This window comes from Oncorhynchus mykiss, chromosome 1 (genome assembly GCF_013265735.2).
Source record: "Oncorhynchus mykiss isolate Arlee chromosome 1, USDA_OmykA_1.1, whole genome shotgun sequence".
Classification (NCBI taxonomy): Eukaryota; Metazoa; Chordata; class Actinopteri; order Salmoniformes; family Salmonidae; genus Oncorhynchus; species Oncorhynchus mykiss.
The window spans coordinates 85,150,039-85,171,866 of NC_048565.1; the positions used below are offsets into that span (position 1 = coordinate 85,150,039).

General features: G+C 44.8%; 2 protein-coding genes across 6 annotated transcripts in view; one reads left to right on the top strand and one right to left on the bottom strand.

The window, feature by feature from the left end:
• The window catches only part of LOC110531368 (putative thiamine transporter SLC35F3), a 147,013-nt gene extending 137,137 nt beyond the window's left edge, over positions 1 to 9,876 (top strand). For 2 of the 5 annotated variants that reach the window (XM_036987563.1, XM_036987555.1), the window contains exons 8-10: positions 1,448 to 1,640; positions 3,897 to 3,986; positions 4,511 to 9,876. In XM_036987563.1, the coding sequence (XP_036843458.1) occupies positions 1,448 to 1,640; positions 3,897 to 3,986; positions 4,511 to 4,749 (522 nt within the window). In that variant the 3' untranslated portion in view covers positions 4,750 to 9,876. The remainder of the gene's footprint in view (positions 1 to 1,447; positions 1,641 to 3,896; positions 3,987 to 4,510) is intronic. The other 3 variants (XR_005053204.1, XR_005053205.1, XM_036987569.1) reach the window with 3 other exon arrangements.
• Positions 9,877 to 11,711: 1,835 nt separating this feature from the next.
• On the bottom strand, positions 11,712 to 21,817 carry LOC118966724 (5-hydroxytryptamine receptor 1D-like). Its single transcript, XM_036989976.1, has 6 exons — positions 21,346 to 21,817; positions 17,604 to 17,764; positions 15,228 to 15,343; positions 14,662 to 14,784; positions 13,009 to 14,227; positions 11,712 to 11,903 (listed from the first exon to the last, which is right to left on the bottom strand). Exons 1-6 carry the CDS (start codon positions 21,515 to 21,517, stop codon positions 11,712 to 11,714), a joined length of 1,983 nt encoding a protein of 660 aa, XP_036845871.1. The 5' UTR covers positions 21,518 to 21,817.
• Positions 21,818 to 21,828: the final 11 nt, after the last annotated feature.

The window sequence follows — 21,828 nt, forward strand, 5'->3', positions numbered from 1 at the left end:
GACTGCCTGTGGTGGACAGACAGACACAAAGAGGGATTGATGGGTATATAATATGGCTGCTCTGTGGTGTCTCCTGTTCTATATTATGGCTGTTCTGTGTCATCTCCTGTTCAATAATATGGCTGTTCTGTGGTGTCTCCTGTTCTATAATATGGCTGTTCTGTGTCATCTCCTATTCTATAATATGGCTGTTCTGTGGTGTCTCCTGTTCTATAATATGGCTGTTCTGTGGTGTCTCCTGTTCTATAATATGGCTGTTCTGTGTCATCTCCTGTTCTATAATATGGCTGTTCTGTGGTGTCCCCTGTTCTATAATTTGGCTGTTCTGTGTCATCTCCTGTTCTATAATATGGCTGTTCTGTGGTGTCTCCTATTCTATAATATGGCTGTTCTGTGGTGTTTCCTGTTCTATAATATGGCTGTTCTGTGGTGTCTCCTATTCTATGACATGGCTGTTCTGTGGTGTCTCCTATTCTATAATATAGCTGTTCTGTGGTGTCTCCTATTCTATAATATGGCTTTTCTGTGGTGTCTCCTATTCTATAATATAGCTGTTCTGTGGTGTCTCCTATTCTATAATATAGCTGTTCTGTGGTGTCTCCTGTTCTATAATATGGCTGTTCTGTGGTGTCTCCTGTTCTATAATATGGCTGTTCTGTGGTGTCTCCTGTTCTATAATATGGCTGCTCTGTGGTGTCTCCTGCCCCGCTGTCACAATGGCCTAATGTGTTCAACAGACAGCGGTGGCAGAGTGCCAGGCCAGGGAGACAGTTGGCAGGTACTCCCTCTCTCTTTGGTCTGCCCGCATGTTCTCGTTAAGGGGGGCGGAAAAGGGGGTGAATGTATGCGGTACCTACAGTACCTGATGCATCAACTCCCTCCCTCCTATCACTCTCCTCTATCCCTTTCCCTCTCCCCCTGGATCACAGTCCCCTCTTTGTTTTTACACTGCTGCTACTCGCTGTTTATTATCTATGCATAGTCACTTTACAAATGACCTCGGCTAACCTGTACCCCCGCACATTGACTCTGTACCCCCTGTATATGGGGCAGCAGGGTAGCCTATTGGTTAGAGTGTTGGACTAGTAACCCGGAAGGTTGCAAGTTCAAATCCCCGAGCTGACAAGGTACAAATCTGTCATTCTTCCACTGAACAGGCAGTTAACCAACTGTCATTGAAAATAAGAATTTGTTCTTAACTGACTTGCCTAGTTAAATAAAGGAAAACTTAAAAATATATATATACCCTCATTATTGTTATATAATTTTCTTGTGTTACTTTTTTGATTTAATAATTTTTTTAAACTTTAGTTTATTTAGTAAATGTTTTTTAACTTGTAAGTAAGCATTTAACAGTAAGTTCTACACCTGTTGTAATTGGCGCATGTGACAAATACAATTTGATTTGATCCTATTTGTCTCTCTCTTTCTCTCTCTCTCTCCACAGGTGCTCTTTAAAATGGTCCTGGGCAGTGCCAAGTTTGGGGAGGCAGCGCTCTTTCTGACCATCGTCGGTGGGGCTAATTTTGTGTTCATCAGCTTTGTGCCAGTCATCCTGTACTTCACCCATGTGGAATACTTTGGTTCTCTTGAGGACATCCCCTGGTTATACCTCTGTGGGGTAGCAGGCCTGCTCTTTGGTAAGCACTGACTTCTGGAGATTACTTTCAGTGTGGAGGCTGATGCAAACCTCAACCAGTGTAGAGACTGATGCAAACCTCAACCAGTGTGGAGACTGATACAAACCTCAACCAGTGTGGAGACTGATACAAACCTCAACCAGTGTAGAGACTGATGCAAACCTCAACCAGTGTGGAGACTGATACAAACCTCAACCAGTGTGGAGACTGATGCAAACCTCAACCAGTGTAGAGACTGATGCAAACCTCAACCAGTGTGGAGACTGATGCAAACCTCAACCAGTGTGGAGACTGATACAAACCTCAACCAGTGTGGAGACTGATGCAAACCTCAACCAGTGTGGAGGCTGATACAAACCTAAACCAGTGTGGAGGCTGATGCAAACCTCAACCAGTGTAGAGACTGATACAAACCTCAGCCAGTGTAGAGACTGATACAAACCTAAACCAGTGTAGAGACTGATGCAAACCTCAGCCAGTGTAGAGACTGATACAAACCTAAACCAGTGTAGAGACTGATGCAAACCTCAACCAGTGTGGAGGCTGATGCAAACCTCAACCAGTGTAGAGACTGATGCAAACCTCAGCCAGTGTAGAGACTGATGCAAACCTAAACCAGTGTAGAGACTGATGCAAACCTCAACCAGTGTAGAGACTGATGCAACCCTCAGCCAGTGTAGAGACTGATGCAAACCTAAACCAGTGTAGAGACTGATGCAAACCTCAGCCAGTGTAGAGACTGATACAACCCTCAGCCAGTGTGGAGACTGATACAACCCTCTACCAGTGTGGAGACTGATACAAACCTCAGCCAGTGTAGAGACTGATGCAACCCTCAACCAGTGTAGAGACTGATACAAACCTCTACCAGTGTGGAGACTGATACAAACCTCTACCAGTGTGGAGACTGATACAAACCTCTACCAGTGTAGAGACTGATACAAACCTCAACCAGTGTAGAGACTGATGCAAACCTCAACCAGTGTAGAGACTGATGCAACCCTCAACCAGTGTGGAGACTGATGCAACCCTCAACCAGTGTGGAGACTGATACAAACCTGCAACCAGTGTAGAGACTGATGCAAACCTCAACCAGTGTAGAGACTGATACAAACCTCTACCAGTGTAGAGACTGATACAAACCTCAACCAGTGTAGAGACTGATACAAACCTCAACCAGTGTGGAGACTGATACAAACCTCAACCAGTGTAGAGACTGATGCAAACCTCAACCAGTGTAGAGACTGATGCAAACCTCAACCAGTGTAGAGACTGATGCAAACCTCAACCAGTGTAGAGACTGATGCAAACCTCAACCAGTGTAGAGACTGATGCAAACCTCAACCAGTGTAGAGACTGATACAAACCTCAACCAGTGTGGAGACTGATGCAAACCTCAACCAGTGTAGAGACTGATGCAAACCTCAACCAGTGTAGAGACTGATGCAAACCTCAACCAGTGTAGAGACTGATGCAAACCTCAACCAGTGTAGAGACTGATGCAAACCTCAACCAGTGTAGAGACTGATGCAAACCTCAACCAGTGTAGAGACTGATACAAACCTCAACCAGTGTGGAGACTGATGCAAACCTCAGCCAGTGTAGAGACTGATGCAACCCTCAGCCAGTGTGGAGACTGATACAAACCTCAACCAGTGTAGAGACTGATGCAACCCTCAACCAGTGTGGAGACTGATGCAAACCTCAACCAGTGTGGAGACTGATACAACCCTCAACCAGTGTGGAGACTGATGCAAACCTCAACCAGTGTAGAGACTGATGCAAACCTCAACCAGTGTAGAGACTGATGCAAACCTCAACCAGTGTGGAGACTGATGCAAACCTCAACCAGTGTAGAGACTGATACAAACCTGCAACCAGTGTAGAGACTGATACAACCCTCAGCCAGTGTGGAGACTGATACAACCCTCTACCAGTATGGAGACTGATACAAACCTCAGCCAGTGTGGAGACTGATACAACCCTCAGCCAGTGTAGAGACTGATACAACCCTGCAACCAGTGTAGAGACTGATACAACCCTCTACCAGTGTGGAGACTGATACAAACCTCTACCAGTGTGGAGACTGATACAAACCTCAGCCAGTGTGGAGACCCCCCCCCCCGCCCACCCAATGAATTGAGTTAATAGGCTGCATTGAAAAGTTGCCTTATACTTGCTGACTAGTTTCTCTTTTTGACTGTGAGTGAAATAGTTGTAGTTAATAAGTAAAGTTTAACTTTTTCTCCTCCACAGCTTTCAATATCCTGGTGAACTTTGGCATTGCCATCACGTACCCCACATTAATCTCTCTGGGCATCGTCCTGAGTGTCCCTGTCAATGCCAGTAAGTCTCTGCTCCTTCTCCTCCAACTCTACTGTGTCCTTGTCCTTTTCTCCAGATATTTATCCCATCCAATGGAACAACCTTAACTCAGGCCGGGATTCAATTATAGGAGTTGTGGTTTTTAAAGGTAATGTTACCTCATTCACAGAGATCCCATTCACGGTAAACGCTGTATATGTCGGTTCAATCGGGAAATTGCTTTTCAAAGCCGCAATGCCTATAATCCGTGATGAAATTGAATCACGGCCTCTTTCCCTGGAAATAATCAGAATTCATGAAAATATTACAGTTTTGAAAACATAGCTTGTCCATCTCTTGGCACAACTTACCCCGAGTGAAACAAGGGTGTCTCAACTTCCCCCTTTGACTCAACTTCCCCCCTCTCCCCTAGTGTTGATTCAGATTGATGTGTTGTGTTGGGGACCTGTTTGTGTTAAAGTTATGTCACTTCTGTCCGCGTTATGTTATGAAGGCCTGATCATTAAGTTGGAGGTAATATAAGCCCTTGTTGTGTTGTGTTCCAGTGGTTGACCTGTACACATGTGAGATCCACTTCAACGCAGTGCGTCTGATCGCCGTGTTGATCATCTGCCTGGGCTTCCTGATGTTGCTGCTTCCAGAGGACTGGGACCAGTGCTTCATCCAGCTCCATGCTAAGCTGCAGAGTAAACGGGAGGAGCCAGCCGAGGAGGAGGCAGGGCCCGGCTCCAGCCTCAACTGGAGCAGGAGAGCAAGGCCCTCCATGTCTACCTTTACACACTGACCACTGTTTAATGTGGAGGGATGGACGGACGGACACACTGAAACAGACAGGCAGAGGCAAACACGCACACGAATGGATGAATGAACAGATGGACAGATACAGACACACATACAGTGTACAGACACATACAGACACACACACACCTTGGACACTTGATTGCCATGATGACCTGCATGGTCGACCTCTGCCCTCCGCCCTCTCTCTCTCTTTCCCCTTCCCTCTCACTAGTTTCTGCCTGGAAACCTTTCTGTTGGTCTGTCAGTCCGTCTGGGTCTGTTCAAGACCTTTTCATTTCACTGCAAAAAGCACTGATATAAATTATTTCCTACTTGACCTCCACCATTTTAGAAGTCATCAGAGTTGGTGCATGGGCTCACGTCATTTAGCAGTACCTCAAAGTCATTCCATTGGACTGATACATTTATTTACATCATGCCTGGGAAGACTTTCGAACTTGCCTTTGCTTTTCAAAAGACAAGGATAGATTGACAGACTAATAATTGTTCCATTTTTTTGTCCGTTTTTGTCAGACTGATGATGGACTTTCTGGCTTTAACATCATGTTCCTATCAACCTTCAAGATCCAAAGAAGAAGAGAACCAGGAGAGACAGAGTTCTAGTGGGCATGTTCCTGTTGTCCCTCAGGTGTCAAGATCATGTTCCCATCAACCTTCAAGATCCAAAGAAGAAGAGAACCAGGAGAGACGGAGTTCTAGTGGGCATGTTCCTGTTGTCCCTCAGGTGTCAAGATCATGTTCCCATCAACCTTCAAGATCCAGAGAAGAAGAGAACCAGGAGAGACGGAGTTCTAGTGGGAATGTTCCTGTTGTCCCTCAGGTGTCAAGATCATGGTAAAGACCTGCCTTTACCTGTAGATCTCCACAGCCCAATTCCAAACAGACGCTAGCCCCTAAATCCTAGCCCCTACTACTTTGGCAGTTCATGTAGATCTGAAAAGATTAGATAGGTATAATCAGTATGGTAATGGTCCATATTGTCCTCTATTAGATAGGTATAGTCAGTATGGTAATGGTCCATATTGTCCTCTATTAGATAGGTATAATCAGTATGATAATGGGTCCATATTGTCCTCTATTAGATAGGTATAATCAGTAAGATAATGGGTCCATATTGTCCTCTATTAGATAGGTATAATCAGTATGGTAATGGTCCATATTGTCCTCTATTACATAGGTATAATCAGTAAGGTAATGGTCCATATTGTCCTCTATTAGATAGGTATAATCAGTAAGATAATGGGCCCATATTGTCCTCTATTAGATAGGTATAATCAGTAAGATAATGGATCCATATTGTCCTCTATTAGATAGGTATAATCAGTATGGTAATGGTCCATATTGTCCTCTATTAGATAGGTATAATCAGTAAGGTAATGGGTCCATATTGTCCTCTATTAGATAGGTATAATCAGTAAGGTAATGGATCCATATTGTCCTCTATTAGATAGGTATAATCAGTAAGATAATGGATCCATATTGTCCTCTATTAGATAGGTATAATCAGTAAGGTAATGGATCCATATTGTCCTCTATTAGATAGGTATAATCAGTAAGATAATGGGTCCATATTGTCCTCTATTAGATAGGTATAATCAGTAAGATAATGGATCCATATTGTCCTCTATTAGATAGGTATAATCAGTATGGTAATATGTCCATATTGTCCTCTATTAGATAGGTATAATCAGTAAGATAATGGGTCCATATTGTCCTCTATTAGATAGGTATAATCAGTAAGATAATGGATCCATATTGTCCTCTATTAGATAGGTATAATCAGTATGGTAATATGTCCATATTGTCCTCTATTAGATAGGTATAATCAGTAAGGTAATGGTCCATATTGTCCTCTATTAGATAGGTATAATCAGTAAGATAATGGATCCATATTGTCCTCTATTAGATAGGTATAATCAGTATGGTAATGGTCCATATTGTCCTCTATTAGATAGGTATAGTCAGTATGGTAATGGTCCATATTGTCCTCTATTAGATAGGTATAATCAGTATGATAATGGGTCCATATTGTCCTCTATTAGATAGGTATAATCAGTAAGATAATGGGTCCATATTGTCCTCTATTAGATAGGTATAATCAGTATGGTAATGGTCCATATTGTCCTCTATTAGATAGGTATAATCAGTAAGGTAATGGTCCATATTGTCCTCTATTAGATAGGTATAATCAGTAAGATAATGGGCCCATATTGTCCTCTATTAGATAGGTATAATCAGTAAGATAATGGATCCATATTGTCCTCTATTAGATAGGTATAATCAGTATGGTAATGGTCCATATTGTCCTCTATTAGATAGGTATAATCAGTAAGGTAATGGGTCCATATTGTCCTCTATTAGATAGGTATAATCAGTAAGGTAATGGATCCATATTGTCCTCTATTAGATAGGTATAATCAGTAAGATAATGGATCCATATTGTCCTCTATTAGATAGGTATAATCAGTAAGGTAATGGATCCATATTGTCCTCTATTAGATAGGTATAATCAGTAAGATAATGGGTCCATATTGTCCTCTATTAGATAGGTATAATCAGTAAGATAATGGATCCATATTGTCCTCTATTAGATAGGTATAATCAGTATGGTAATATGTCCATATTGTCCTCTATTAGATAGGTATAATCAGTAAGATAATGGGTCCATATTGTCCTCTATTAGATAGGTATAATCAGTAAGATAATGGATCCATATTGTCCTCTATTAGATAGGTATAATCAGTATGGTAATATGTCCATATTGTCCTCTATTAGATAGGTATAATCAGTAAGGTAATGGTCCATATTGTCCTCTATTAGATAGGTATAATCAGTAAGATAATGGGCCCATATTGTCCTCTATTAGATAGGTATAATCAGTAAGATAATGGATCCATATTGTCCTCTATTAGATAGGTATAATCAGTATGGTAATGGTCCATATTGTCCTCTATTAGATAGGTATAATCAGTAAGATAATGGGTCCATATTGTCCTCTATTAGATAGGTATAATCAGTAAGATAATGGATCCATATTGTCCTCAGAATTTCCACCGTATTGCTTACACCTTTTCAATTCTCTTAGATCTTCACAACTGCATAGGGGCTAGGGGGCGATTTGGGATTTGAAGTTAATTCACATTTTGGTTGCACCTCCACCTCAGGAGCCTGTAGATGTTAGGGTGTGAAGGAATCTGTCTGGGCATTTCACTATCAATCTGAGCCATGGAATGTCTCGCTGTGCCTCCAGCAAATGAGAAGAGCCAGAGCCATCTACAGCCACACCTGCTGTGATACACTTCCCCCTTAGATCAGATCCAGAGCTCCTGCTGGTTCCAGGCTGACACCCTCAGATCCAGAGCTCCTGCTGGTTCCAGGCTGACACCCTCAGATCCAGAGCTCCAGCTGGTTCCAGGCTGACAACTTCAGATCCAGAGCTCCAGCTGGTTCCAGGCTGACAACTTCAGATCCAGGGCTCCAGCTGGTTCCAGGCTGACACCCTCAGATCCAGAGCTCCAGCTGGTTCCAGGCTGACACCCTCAGGTCCAGAGTTCCAGCTGGTTCCAGGCTGACACCCTCAGGTCCAGAGTTCCAGCTGGTTCCAGGCTGACACCCTCAGGTCCAGAGTTCCAGCTGGTTCCAGTCTGACACCCTCAGATCCAGAGTTCCAGCTGGTTCCAGGCCGAAACCCACTGCTCAGTCTCATGGCTTCAGTCACGACACTCCAGACCAGCCAAACTTAACCAAGCAGCTACATTTGCATTATTTCAACATCATTTCAACCTCCTGAGCTACCACTCAGCTTCTGCTTTGATACCTGTCGGTAGATTTCCCACCTTTAAAGTCACCTTATCATGAGGCAGACGTACTATAGTGGTGTACTCTGTCAGTTAGCCAGTGTTGCAGCAACACTAGCCTAGGTTCCAGTCTGTTTATGCCCTCTTACCAACTCCTTATAGAATTGTCATGGCTTGGGAGTTGGAAAGAGCACAACCAGATCTGTGATCAGGCTAATGACACACAGGGACAAATCAAACTGCAAGTGATTATCTGTAAGGGTGTTGTCTCCTGTGCAAACCTTATCCCAAGATGCACAGCCAGGGGTGGGTAGTAATTATTACTCTGCCTGTGGCATTTTGGTGGAGGAGCCATTAAGGAAGTCCCATTGAAGTCATAGTGAGATCGGCTACGACATGTTCTGGCTGTGGTGGGATCGAGCTCTGTCTTTAAGATACTGTTTTTATTTATTCCATTGATTATGATTCTAAGGCAAGTTAACCACTGTGAGGACTCTTCAGGGTTACTGATGAGGTAACGAACCGAGCAAAACACAGACCACAATGTAGGCGCGGCTTCAAACAGGAAGTGGGCAGAACCTCTGCCTTGTTGTGAATGTATACATGACCACTGCTCAACACTCACCATGTGCTATCTATCTTTTCTATTTATTCGGAGGGAGGCACCATTTGACTGGTTATGCCACAGCCTCACACTACAACCATTCTTATTGCACTCATCCTTCTTGAATGAACTGTGAGATGCATCTTATTAAATGGACAGGTTTTTCTATTTCTGCATTTAGTTTGACCTCTGATGTGAAGGGACAGCGAGTGACTGACATGACATCTACAGAACAAGCATGCAGAGATGACCACATATAACTGAGCAGTCCATTCACTTCACTGCCTATTATTTTTGTTCTGCAATAGAGTACAGGGTTGGGCTCAGTTCCATTTCAATTCAGTCAATTCTGGAAATAAACTGAAATTCCAATTCCCCTCATTGAAAAGCATTGAGGAACATTTTAATTGAAGTTTGGAATTGGAATTTCAGTCCTAAATTGGCTGAATTGTAATGGTACTGAGACCAACCCTGAATAGAAGTACTACATCAGCACTGTAATCTCCCATTGTCATTCTTCGTAATGACAATATAATCATGATATTGTATTCCTCTGGAATTATTGCTAGACATAACTGTAAACCTTTGTAAGGAATGAAGCTGACTTTTACACTGAAATAATAAATGCAACATATGATTATCACATCTGAAGAAGAATACAGCGTGGTTGGATTACATGATGACGCCATGTGTTAGATCAGTTCTTCAACAAGTGTAATCACATGTACTATTTCAAAATATTATATTTTAATACATTTATTTGTTTACTGGATTAGTATATAATATGTAGCTCACACTGAAGTTAAACATTTTTTTACGGGATTTGCAATGTGTGTTTTAGAATGTGTTGAACTGTCCCTATATGTCAAACATGTGAAAAGGAAATAACTAAACAAAGGAACTAGACAGTATAACAGATTACATTTACAAAGGAACAAGACAGTATAACAGATTACATTTTCAAAGGAACAAGACAGTATAACAGATTACATTTTCAAAGGAACTAGACAATATAACAGATTACATTTACAAAGGAACTAGACAGTATAACATATGTAGTTTACAAAGGAACTAGACAGTATAACAGATGTAATTTACAAAAGAACTAGACAGTATAACAGATGTAATTTACAAAGGAACTAGACAGTATAACATATGTAATTTACAAAGGAACTAGACAGTATAACAGATGTAATTTACAAAAGAACTAGACAGTATAACAGATGTAATTTACAAAAGAACTAGACAGTATAACAGATGTAATTTACAAAGGAACTAGACAGTATAACAGATTTAATTTACAAAGGAACTAGACAGTATAACAGATTTAATTTACAAAGGAACTAGACAGTATAACAGATTTAATTTACAAAGGAACTAGACAGTAGTAGGCGAGAGCCAAATCGGCATATTCAGAGGGGATGCGCACGGTGGAGACCTGGTCTGGACTTTCCATCGTAGTAGCACCGACGGAAACCCATAAACACCTCCCCGAGCACTTTCGTGACCACCCCGTGAGAGCCCTCTGTTGCCACGAAATAGTGGGGTCATGACAGGCCAACCAGGGAAAACCCAGCACCACGGGAAACGCAGGAGAATCAATAAGGAAGAGGCTGCATAACCATGCCCAGTGGAGCGGTGGCCTCCCTAATTAGCCCTGACCCTAATGGTCGACTATCTAGGGAAGGGCATGTCCACAGGAACAATGGGAATCCCTAAACTATGGGCAAATGATCTATCAATAAAATTCCCAGCTGCGCCTGAATCTACGAGTGCCTTATGCTGGGAATGCGGGGGAAAAATCCGGAAAATTAATCAACAAAAACACGTGAGCAACAGGGGGCTCTGGGTGAGCCTGGTGCCGACTCACCTGGGGTGACACGATAGTGCCCTGCCTGCTGCCTCGACTCCTAGAGGAACCTCCCCAGCACCGACCGGCAGTGTGCCCTCTGCGACCACAGATGGTGCTTGGAACGGCCCCTCCTCCGATCGCCCTAAGTGCAGCACCTCCCAGCTCCATGGGTGTTGCAGCGGTGGTGCTGGGGAATGGAACCAACAGACCCCGATCTGGACGCCCGCGGCTGGCCAGCAGGTTATCCAACCGGATGGACATGTCCACCAGCTGGTCAAAGGTGAGTGTGGTGTCCCTGCAGGCCAACTCCCTACGGACGTCCTCACGCAAACTACAATGGTAGTGATCGATCAGGGCCCTGCCGTTCCATCCCGTGCTGGCGGCCAGGGTCAGAAAGTCCAACGCAAACTCCTGTGCGCTCCTTGTCTCCTGCCTAAGGTGAAAAAGCCGTTCACCCGCCGCTCTACCCTCAGGTGGGTGGTCGAAAACTTCCCGGAAGCGGCGGGTGAACTCCTCAAATTGGTCCAACACCGCTTCTCCTTCCCCCCAAACGGCGTTGGCCCACGCCAGGGCTTTCCCTGAGATGCAGGAGACCAGGGTGGACACGCTCTCGGCCCGAGGGAGCCGGGTGAATGGTTGCCAGGTAAAGCCCCAGCTGGAGTAGGAACACCTGACATCCCAAAGCCGTCCCATCATACTCCCTCGGAAGAGCGAGCCGGATCCCACTGGGACCAGGTGAAGGAGGGTTGGGTAGTGGTGCCATTGGTGGTGTCGGCGGAGGCGTTGGAGGCACTCCTCTTCTCTCCCAGCAATCCATCGTCTGCAGGGCGCGATCCATGCCAGGTGTAGCTGGTGTATGCAGTCAGGAGCAGGAGAGCAGAGAACTGGGAGCAACGTAACTTTACTCAGAATAATGAATGGTGCAAGGTAAAACACTACACTTGCCCAAACACAAACACACGAGCGATGGCTAGTAGACCGGCGACGCCTACCTCCGAGCACCGCCCGGACAAGGAGAGGAACCCACTTCGGCTGAAGTCGTGACATAGACAGTATAACGGATTTAATTTACAAAGGAACTAGACAGTATAACATATTTAATTTACAAATGAACTAGACAGTATAATAGATTTAATTTACAAAGGAACTAGACAGTATAACAGATGTAATTTACAAAGGAACTAGACAGTATAACATATTTAATTTACAAAGGAACTAGACAGTATAACAGATGTAATTTACAAAGGAACTAGACAGTATAACAGATGTAATTTACACAGGGGAGCGCAGCTGCTTGTCAAGAAGCCACACTCATGTTAGAAGTTCAGCTCCCTGAAACAATTATTTTCAAATAAAAAACGAATTTAACCAAAAAAAGGGGAATTTCTATCATCCTAATGGAGGTGTAGATTACATATCACATTCCAGTGTTTCTAATGAAGGTGTAGATTACATCTCACATTCCAGTGTTCCTATTGGCGGTGTAGATTACATCTCACATTCCAGTGTTTCTAATGAAGGTGTAGATTACATCTCACATTCCAGTGTTTCTAATGAAGGTGTAGATTACATCTCACATTCCAGTGTTTCTAATGAAGTTGTAGATTACATCTCACATTCCACTATTCAAACTTGTAAACAAGACTGTATAGGATTTCTGTTAATCAGACTCTGTGCAGCCAATGGCAATGTCTGCTATAGGTATAATGCCGGCAGCCACTTGTGGATTTGACAGCTCTAACGCAGTTCTGCCTCTGACACCATCAAAACAACTGCTATGCTGATGTCGGCTAAAGCGGATCTGATTGGATCGAGCCGTTAGTCTTCTGTTTTACCCCATGTCCTCTGAGGTTGGAGCGCGGGGCAAGTCATAGTACAGCACTCCTGGAGACGTTTCATTCGGGGTTAAGTGCCTTGATCAACGACAGATGGATGGTTCATAAAGATCTTAATCCGCTCCGACTAGCATACATCATGCTCTACCCTCACTGTGATCTGTCCATAGAAGAAGGTTGCCTGTCTGTCTCTGGTGGCTGCAGAGAACGGCAGACTGCTGCCCTCTGCTGTCCTGGTGGGGACCTGCAGGCACTCCAACCTCCTGTTTGAACTCCTCTCCCCACCTCCTCCAACCGAGTCCTGCCACGGGGGGCAGGAGGAGGTGGAGGAAGAGGCGGAGCTACCAGGGCGGAACACACCACACACATGCTCCCTGGAGCTGTCCGAGAAGTTGGAGTCGACTGTGAAGACGGAAGAGCAGTAGGCCCGTCTCAGCCCCTCTCCTACAAGTGTGTTATGGATGTTAGACCCAGGTCCAGAATATACTAGGCCAGGATGGGGGCGGGGCCACTGGGGTCGGGGATGGACGGAAGTCAGAGTACATGGGTCACATGGTTCACTGCTCCTCCCCTCCTCTCCCTCCCCCCTAGTCTCGCCTCCCCCACTCCCCACCACGTTCCCCCCAAGACGCACTCTGATCTTCTGCTTCAGGCACCGCAGAGCCCCCTGGAACCTCTGACTGAGCAGAGCATACAGCAGAGGATTGATGTCTGAGTTCAACAGAACCAACCAATAGGAGAAGGTAACCGCTGAGGGCGGAACTAAGGAGGACTTACACGATAGGGCGGTCTCCGTGGCCTGGACTAGCGCAATGCCTATATATGGAGTCCAACACAAGAAGAAGGCAGCGATAACCAGGAAGAGACGTACAACCCCGTGGTGATGGAGGTGATTGGAGTTGGAGTTCTGGTGGGGCGGATGGGGGTGGCCATGGGGGGCGTGTTGGGCCAGGAAGGAGAACAGTCTCCGGGATGCAGCATTGGAGCTGGAGGTAGAGTCTGGGTGGTTGGAGGTCTGTGGAGCTCCAGCAGTATGATCTGACCCTGAAGGAAACTCATCCCCAACCTCTCCATGGGTCTCCGATACAAACCGCCCACTCATATGATACACCAGCCTGGAGGTGGAAGGACCGTGGGCACCTAGACACCTCGGACTAGTCCGCTCAGAAGTACTCTCGGTCGGGAAGGAGGAGCTCGGCATCCCAGTGTTTCTCTGGAGCTGGTCCTCCAGGTTGTGGATCCTCCTGGCGTGGCTCCGGGCTACACGGACGATGATGACGTAACAGAAGAGGATTACTGCAGCAGGCATGAGGAAGGACAGGGCAGCCATGAAGGCTGTGTAGCTGGGACTGCTCTTCCAGTTCACCGCACAGCTGAAATAATAGTACATGGTGATAGTTTACATTAGTGACCTTATTACTGTAACATGTCCTGGAAGTACTGCACAGTGTAACAAGTATTGGAAGTACTGCACAGTGTAACAAGTATTGGAAGTACTGCACAGTGTAACAAGTGTTGGAAGTACTGCACAGTGTAACAAGTATTGGAAGTACTGCACAGTGTAACAAGTATTGGAAGTACTGCACAGTGTAACAAGTATTGGAAATTATCACTGTTACGCAACATTGTAAGAATGAGTAATAGCAATTATTGATACATTGTACTCATGGAAAATATTAAACATTAATAAGGGCAATGCAGCCTTTTATCTAAAGCAAACGTACATTTTAGTGCTGACATTCCATACATTTTGAGACCACACATTGTTAGTATATTTGACCCCAGCGGGAATGGAACCTACACCAACCTGTACATGGGAGCCATGTAGGACACAGTGCTCCAGCCCAGCAGAGGAGGACAGCTGGTGACCAGGGCCTGGAGCCAGATCCACAGCACCACAGCACACTTCCTCCATAGGGTACAGTGGGAACTGGAATAATAATCCACATAACTAGAATAGTTCCATTTTCTGAAGGAAATGCCTGTGCTTTAACTGTTTCTAATCTAGATCTATAGTCTAATGAGATGTCCTAGGTTTAGATCGGATTGGTCTATAGTCTAATGAGATGTCCTAGGTTTAGATCTGATTGGTCTATAGTCTAATGAGATGTCCTAGGTTTAAATCTGATTGGTCTAGATCTATAGTCTAATGAGATGTCCTAGGTTAAAAACTGATTGGCCTAGATTTAAAGTCTAATGAGATGTCCTAGGTTTAGATCTGATTGGTCTAGATCCTAAGTTAGTAGTACAGTACCTTCAGAAAGTATTCACACCCCCTGGGTATACTTTCTGAAGGCACTGTATCATTTGTCTAGATCTATTTTAGTTGGGTCAAATGTATAGTCTTGTAGTTGGTCAGGATCATTGAATTACCTGTAGCGCAGACAGTCCATGATAGAGTGGTAGCGGTCCAGGGCGATGGCTGCCAGGGTCAGGACTGAGGCTGTACAGTAGACTGAGGAGGTGTACCCCACATATAGACACAGGTCCTAGCAGACAGAAGGTAGGGAGAAACAGATGAACCAGTCCAGTCACTGTTATGGGGCACATTTCTCACACACAGACAATCAAATAAACATTTGAAAGACATACTAGTGTTATGGAAGGGGCAGCCACTGACAACCCTGCTCCAGGAGAGTTACCTGCCTGACAACCCTAATCCAAGAGAGTTACCCACCTGACAACCCTAATCCAAGAGAGTTACCCGCCTGACAACCCTGCTCCAGGAGAGTTACCCGCCTGACAACCCTGCTCCAAGAGAGTTACCCGCCTGACAACCCTGCTCCTGGAGAGTTACCCACCTGACAACTCTAATCCAGGAGAGTTACCCACCTGACAACCCTAATCCAGGAGAGTTACCCACCTGACAACCCTGCTCCAGGAGAGTTACCCACCTGATAACCCTGCTCCAGGAGAGTTACCCACCTGACAACCCTGCTCCAGGAGAGTTACCCACCTGACAACCCTGCTCCAGGAGAGTTACCCACCTGACAACCCTGCTCCAGGAGAGTTACCCACATGACAACCCTGCTCCAGGAGAGCTACCCGCCTGATAACCCTGCTCCAGGAGAGCTACCCGCCTGATAACCCTGCTCCAGGAGAGTTACCCACCTGACAATCCTGCTCCAGGAGAGTTACCCGCCTGACAACCCTAATCCAGGAGAGTTACCCACCTAACAACCCTGCTCCAGGAGAGTTACCCACCTGACAACCCTGCTCCTGGAGAGTTACCCACCTGACAACCCTGCTCCAGGAGAGTTACCCACCTGACAACCCTGCTCCAGGAGAGTTACCCACCTGACAACCCTGCTCCTGGAGAGTTACCCACCTGACAACCCTGCTCCAGGAGAGTTACCCACCTGACAACCCTGCTCCAGGAGAGTTACCCACCTGACAACCCTGCTCCAGGAGAGTTACCCACCTGACAACCCTACTCCAGGAGAGTTACCCACCTGACAACCCTGCTCCAGGAGAGTTACCCACCTGACAACCCTGCTCCAGGAGAGTTACCCGCCTGACAACCCAGTAGCTCTCCATTAGGAGGGTTGGCCTCCCCTGGGTTATGGTACACCCCTGGGTTATGGTCCACCCCTGGGTTGTGGTCCACCCCTGGGTTGTGGTCCACCCCTAGGTTATGGTACACCCCTGGGTTAGGGTACACCTCTGGGTTATGGTTCACCCCTGGGTTATGATACACCCCTGGGTTAGGGTACACCCCTGGGTTATGGTACACCCCTGGGTTATGGTACACCCCTGGGTTATGATACACCCCTGGGTTAGGGTACACCCCTGGGTTATGGTACACCTCTGGGTTATGGTCCACCCCTGGGTTATGATACACCCCTGGGTTAGGGTACACCCCTGGGTTATGGTACACCCCTGGGTTATGGTACACCTCTGGGTTAGGGTCCACTCCTGGGTTATGGTACACCCCTGGGTTATGGTTCACCCCTGGGTTATGGTACACCCCTGGGTTATGGTTCACCCCTGGGTTATGGTACACCCCTGGGTTATGGTACACCCCTGGGTTATGGTACACCCCTGGGTTATGGTTCACCCCTGGGTTATGGTACACCCCTGGGTTACCCTGGGTACACCCCTCCTGTCTCAGCCTCCAGTATTTATGCTGCATGTGTCGGGGGGCTAGGGTCAGTTTGTTATATCTGGAGTACTTCTCCTGTCCTATTCGGTGTCCTGTGTGAATTTAAGAGTGCTCTCTCTAATTCTCTCTTTCTCTCTCTCAGAGGACCTGAGCCCTAGGACCATGCCTCAGGACTACCTGACATGATGACTCCTTGCTGTCCCCAGTCCACCTGGCCGTGCTGCTGCTCCAGTTTCAACTGTTCTGTCTTATTATTATTCGACCATGCTGGTCATTTATGAACATTTGAACATCTTGGCCATGTTCTGTTATAATCTCCACCCGGCACAGCCAGAAGAGGACTGGCCACCCCACATAGCCTGGTTCCTCTCTAGGTTTCTTCCTAGGTTTTGGCCTTTCTAGGGAGTTTTTCCTAGCCACCGTGCTTCTACACCTGCATTGCTTGCTGTTTGGGGTTTTAGGCTGGGTTTCTGTACAGCACTTTGAGATATCAGCTGATGTACGAAGGGCTATATAAATACATTTGATTTGATTTGTTATGGTACCTACAGATTAACTATATGACTGCTTAGAGGCACTATAACATCAATGACACTCACACACACTCTCACACACACAGATGAATAGAAGCCCCAGATCAGCCTTACAGTACAGTCGACCCATCCGTTGTTCATGATGGAGAGAGCTATGAAGGGCATGACCCCAACCCCGACCAACAGGTCACTGATGGCCAGGTTCATAATGAGCACTGATGTCACACAGTGGAAGGTCTTGGTGGCCGCCACTATCACAATCACCAGGATGTTACCTACAGACACACACACATAATATGACAGCATTAGAGTCACATGGATCTTTACCTTCCATTAAAGGGGCCTATCTGCAGTTGCTATAGTCATTTTTGGATGTATAAATGAACAGTGTGGACTCGAGTCACATTACCTGGACTCGAGTTTGACTCCAGTCAGAAATGTGATGATTTGAGGCTAGACGTTGAGCCTCAAGACTAGGACTAGGACTTGAGACTGATGAAGTGAAATTATCTGGCCAGGTTTTGGAACATTTTGTCACTTATTTTGTGGCACAGAGTCTTGGTGGAATTCTCTCCACGCAGCCAGACACTGTAGCTTGCAAAAAAAACGTGCAAGAGATTGGGTAGTGAAACGCACACTTGGACCAGCAAGTGTGTCAGTCAACAGAGGTCGGATGAGCTGGTGGTTTTTAAAGTTGGGGTGGGTCACAGAAGGTTTTTGGAGGTCAGAGTGTGAAACTGAATGGATTTATTTTTATTTTTATAGAATGGTTTTATGGTTTTAATAGGCTATATAGGTATAGCCTACCGTTTGTATATGTTATATGTATAACTAAGCCTATTCAATCTGGTCACCAACAGGGGCCTAAGACATTACACCAAATTCCTTTCTCAAAAACATAACATGGAAAAGATGAGTGTATTGACTGTTGACCGATGACCAGTCTGCAGCATCAACCGCCCCACACTTATCCAGATAAGTGACCAAAAATCACTTGTTTCATCCTCTCCGGTTTTTCCTGGTAAAAACAGAGTAGCCTATGTTGATATTATCTATATACAGCTCAGAAATCTGTTACAGAGCATCTTTGCCAGAACAACAGGCTACCAGGCAATTTCATTAGAACATTTTCATATTTCAGTTAGGTCTAGTTTGGGTGAGTTAATTAGGCTATATATACAGTACCTCAGTTATACGTATTGGCTATATGTCATAAGATAGCTGTAACATCACACTGCCTTCAATACTTATGAGATGAAGATGTTTGTGAGGAAGAGAAAGGCTACAGACAGACCCTGCTTTCCGACCTCCACTGCCTATAGCGAATGCTGAACCTCCGCTGCATACAGTAGAGTAGCTCCCAGCCTTGTAACGCTTCGAACACACCAACAGACAGATTGCATTTTGGAACACCAGAATTACATCCATTTCCAATGAAACGCTGCGTTTGCTTTGCAGCATTGCGTTGCAGATGTAGTTGCAGTGCGTTCGGTGTAGTGCATTTCGAACATATGTGTCAAACTGTATGCGTTAATTGCTTGACAGAAATGGTAGCAGAAGGTGAATGTTGAACTGTTGTTGCCTACATATCCAGATGAGGCCTCATGCCATTTTGCGCCAAACACTGTCGGTGTGTTCGAAGCGTTATGAAGCTGCTTGCTCTGGACTCTAGAGAAGTGACATGATATCCCCAATTGATATTGACATGAATGACTTTCAGCTCAAAATGCAGGTGTAAAACGCCGTTTATTTCTGTATCTTGTGTTTTGAAAATACATAACCGTTTATGGCTGTATGAATTCTTATTTCTATGGCAATGACAGGCTACATCTGCTCAGATTGTGTTCGCGTGTGCATGTGCGTGCGCGTGGGAGTTCGCGAGCGTTGAACACTCCTTTATGGCGCACTCCGGTCAAAACGTTTAGGAAACATTGATCTAGCGAACAGATTGTTGATTTGCTGTACAACTATAGGATCCGGTGCCGGCAAATGTCAAATTGTAGAGAGAGAGGATTGCCATAAATAAATATTTACAGCTCCAAAATAATATGAACTGTTTACTTTACAAGCTCACCAGCAATGGGCATCAAGCAACACAATCACTAGCATAGCTAGCACTGGTCTTTTGCTATGTCGAAATGGATTCAAATGGATCATTTACTTATGAAGCTTGCATTTAGAATTTGTTGTTCAAATTCATTATTACATCATCAAAAATGTGTTGTAGACAAAATAATGAAAAGAGCTGTCAGGTAGCCTCAATAAATAGACACATATTTGTAGTTGAAGTCATTGCATGTATCGATGTTTTATTTTACTTGACTTGAGACTTGACTTGCTCTTACAATGCACGAGTTGGACTTGACTCCAGACTCGACCAGTTCTATTTGTGACTGGACTTGAGACATGGACCTCATGACTTGAGACTTGCTTGTGACTCGAATAATAGTGATTCAGTCCCACCTCTGTAAATGAATGATACCAGTAACTGCCAAAATAAAGGAAACCAACATAAAGCATATTCATAGGGCGCTGGGCCACCACGCGCCTTCAGAACAGCTTGACATAGATTCTACAATTGTTTGGAACTTTATTGGAGGGTTGAAACACCACTCTTCCACGAGAAATGCCATAATGTGGTGTTTTGTTGTTGATGATGGTGGAAAACTCCAGAATCTCACATAAGTGTTCAGTTGGGTTGGGATCTGGTGACTGACTGGCTGACTGACACACCCACAACTGAGATCTCTTCTAGCCATGGTAGCCAAAATAATGGGCAACTGGGCATTTTTTTTATACATGACCCTAAGCATGATGGGATGATAATTTCTTAATGAACTCAGGAACCACTCCTGGGTTGAAGCACCTGCTTTCAATATACACTTTGTATCCCTCATTTACTCAAGTGTTTCCTTTATTTTGGCAGTTATCTGTATGTATCCATTGATTCTTGAAGAATATAACTTATGCCTCGTGAGCTTAGTTCAACTGTCGTACCTCATCAGAACCCAAAATATAAACTTGTTTTACACCAATGTTTGTAAACAAAGTAAATGTAAAGACACTATATAGCCTCAACATGGTTAAAACTATATATTTTTTTATCTCCTAGATGGTCAGTCCTTGCATCCATAGCTACGTCCATGAATTTGAGAGTGGTTATATGTCTTCAGCCCCAACTGTCAGCTTTGTAGAGGAACGGGGGCAGCGAAAACGCTTGGTTGTTGTTTCAACTGCTGATTGCCGCTTTAATTTATACAGCAAGTTTCAGAGTAGGCCTCCTGTAGAGGTCTCAAAACATTCTTCTAAGAAAAGCCATTGCTACAAATTCCATTGAAAGAATAAGGCAACATCAAAAACAATATTTCGATGCTTGTGGTGCTTTAATCACAGACATGGCCAGTGTCTTTCTAAAAGAAAGCACATCACACAGAGAGACATCTGCCACCAATGTATAGCAGCACCCAGCGGGGATTTGTACAGCATTCATCACGCTAGCGTTTCCCCTTGATTATTTTACACAGGCATAAAAGGCTCTCCAAATCAGTGTTCAGAGTATCTGTAATCAGTGTTCAGAGCATCTGTAATCAGTGTTCAGAGTCTTTTTAATCAGGGTTTAGGACCTCTTAAACCCCACATGTATAATTAAAACCATTATAGGAGCCCAATGTATTGAAGGAAGAGGGGAACATAGTGGGCGTCTAATGCTACAATGAAGATAACGCATATAAACTGGAAGTCAGTGAAAACTGAAAAGTGATTCACTTTTTCGAAATGATTAAGTATATGTTCATGAGCTTTATGAAAATAAAAGGTTTTCCTTGCAGTTGCACATCTGCGTTATGATGACACACACCTGTGACTGCGCCGAGACACATCAACACCATCAGGACCTCCAGAACCAGTTTAGTTCGGGGGGACAAGTTGAGCCGAGCCTCCGCCATCGATGTCGCATTCCGGACTGAAATCCGCATCTCATCCGGGAAAGGGGCACTTGTATCCAGCCAAGCGCCACCTAGCTGCTCCATAGCCTACTTTCCTTTTTTGATGCTATTTAGCCTAGTTTAAACTTTTTGTTGATACTGGTTGGAAATAGTTTTGGCCGCCAAATATCCATAGGCTATTAATTCTACACAGGGTAAACGACATACATTTTAGTCATCTTGTAAATACGTTTCCTTCTCATTATCCATTGTTGCTATCCTCTACCAGTCTAATGTCTCCGCCGCACCGCTCAGTGGTTCGTTCACCTGCGCAACGTTATTCTTGGTGAAAGTTGGGCGTGGCGCACGGCACCTTTCGATAAACTACTGTGAGCTTGTGTTCTTTCTGCGCTATG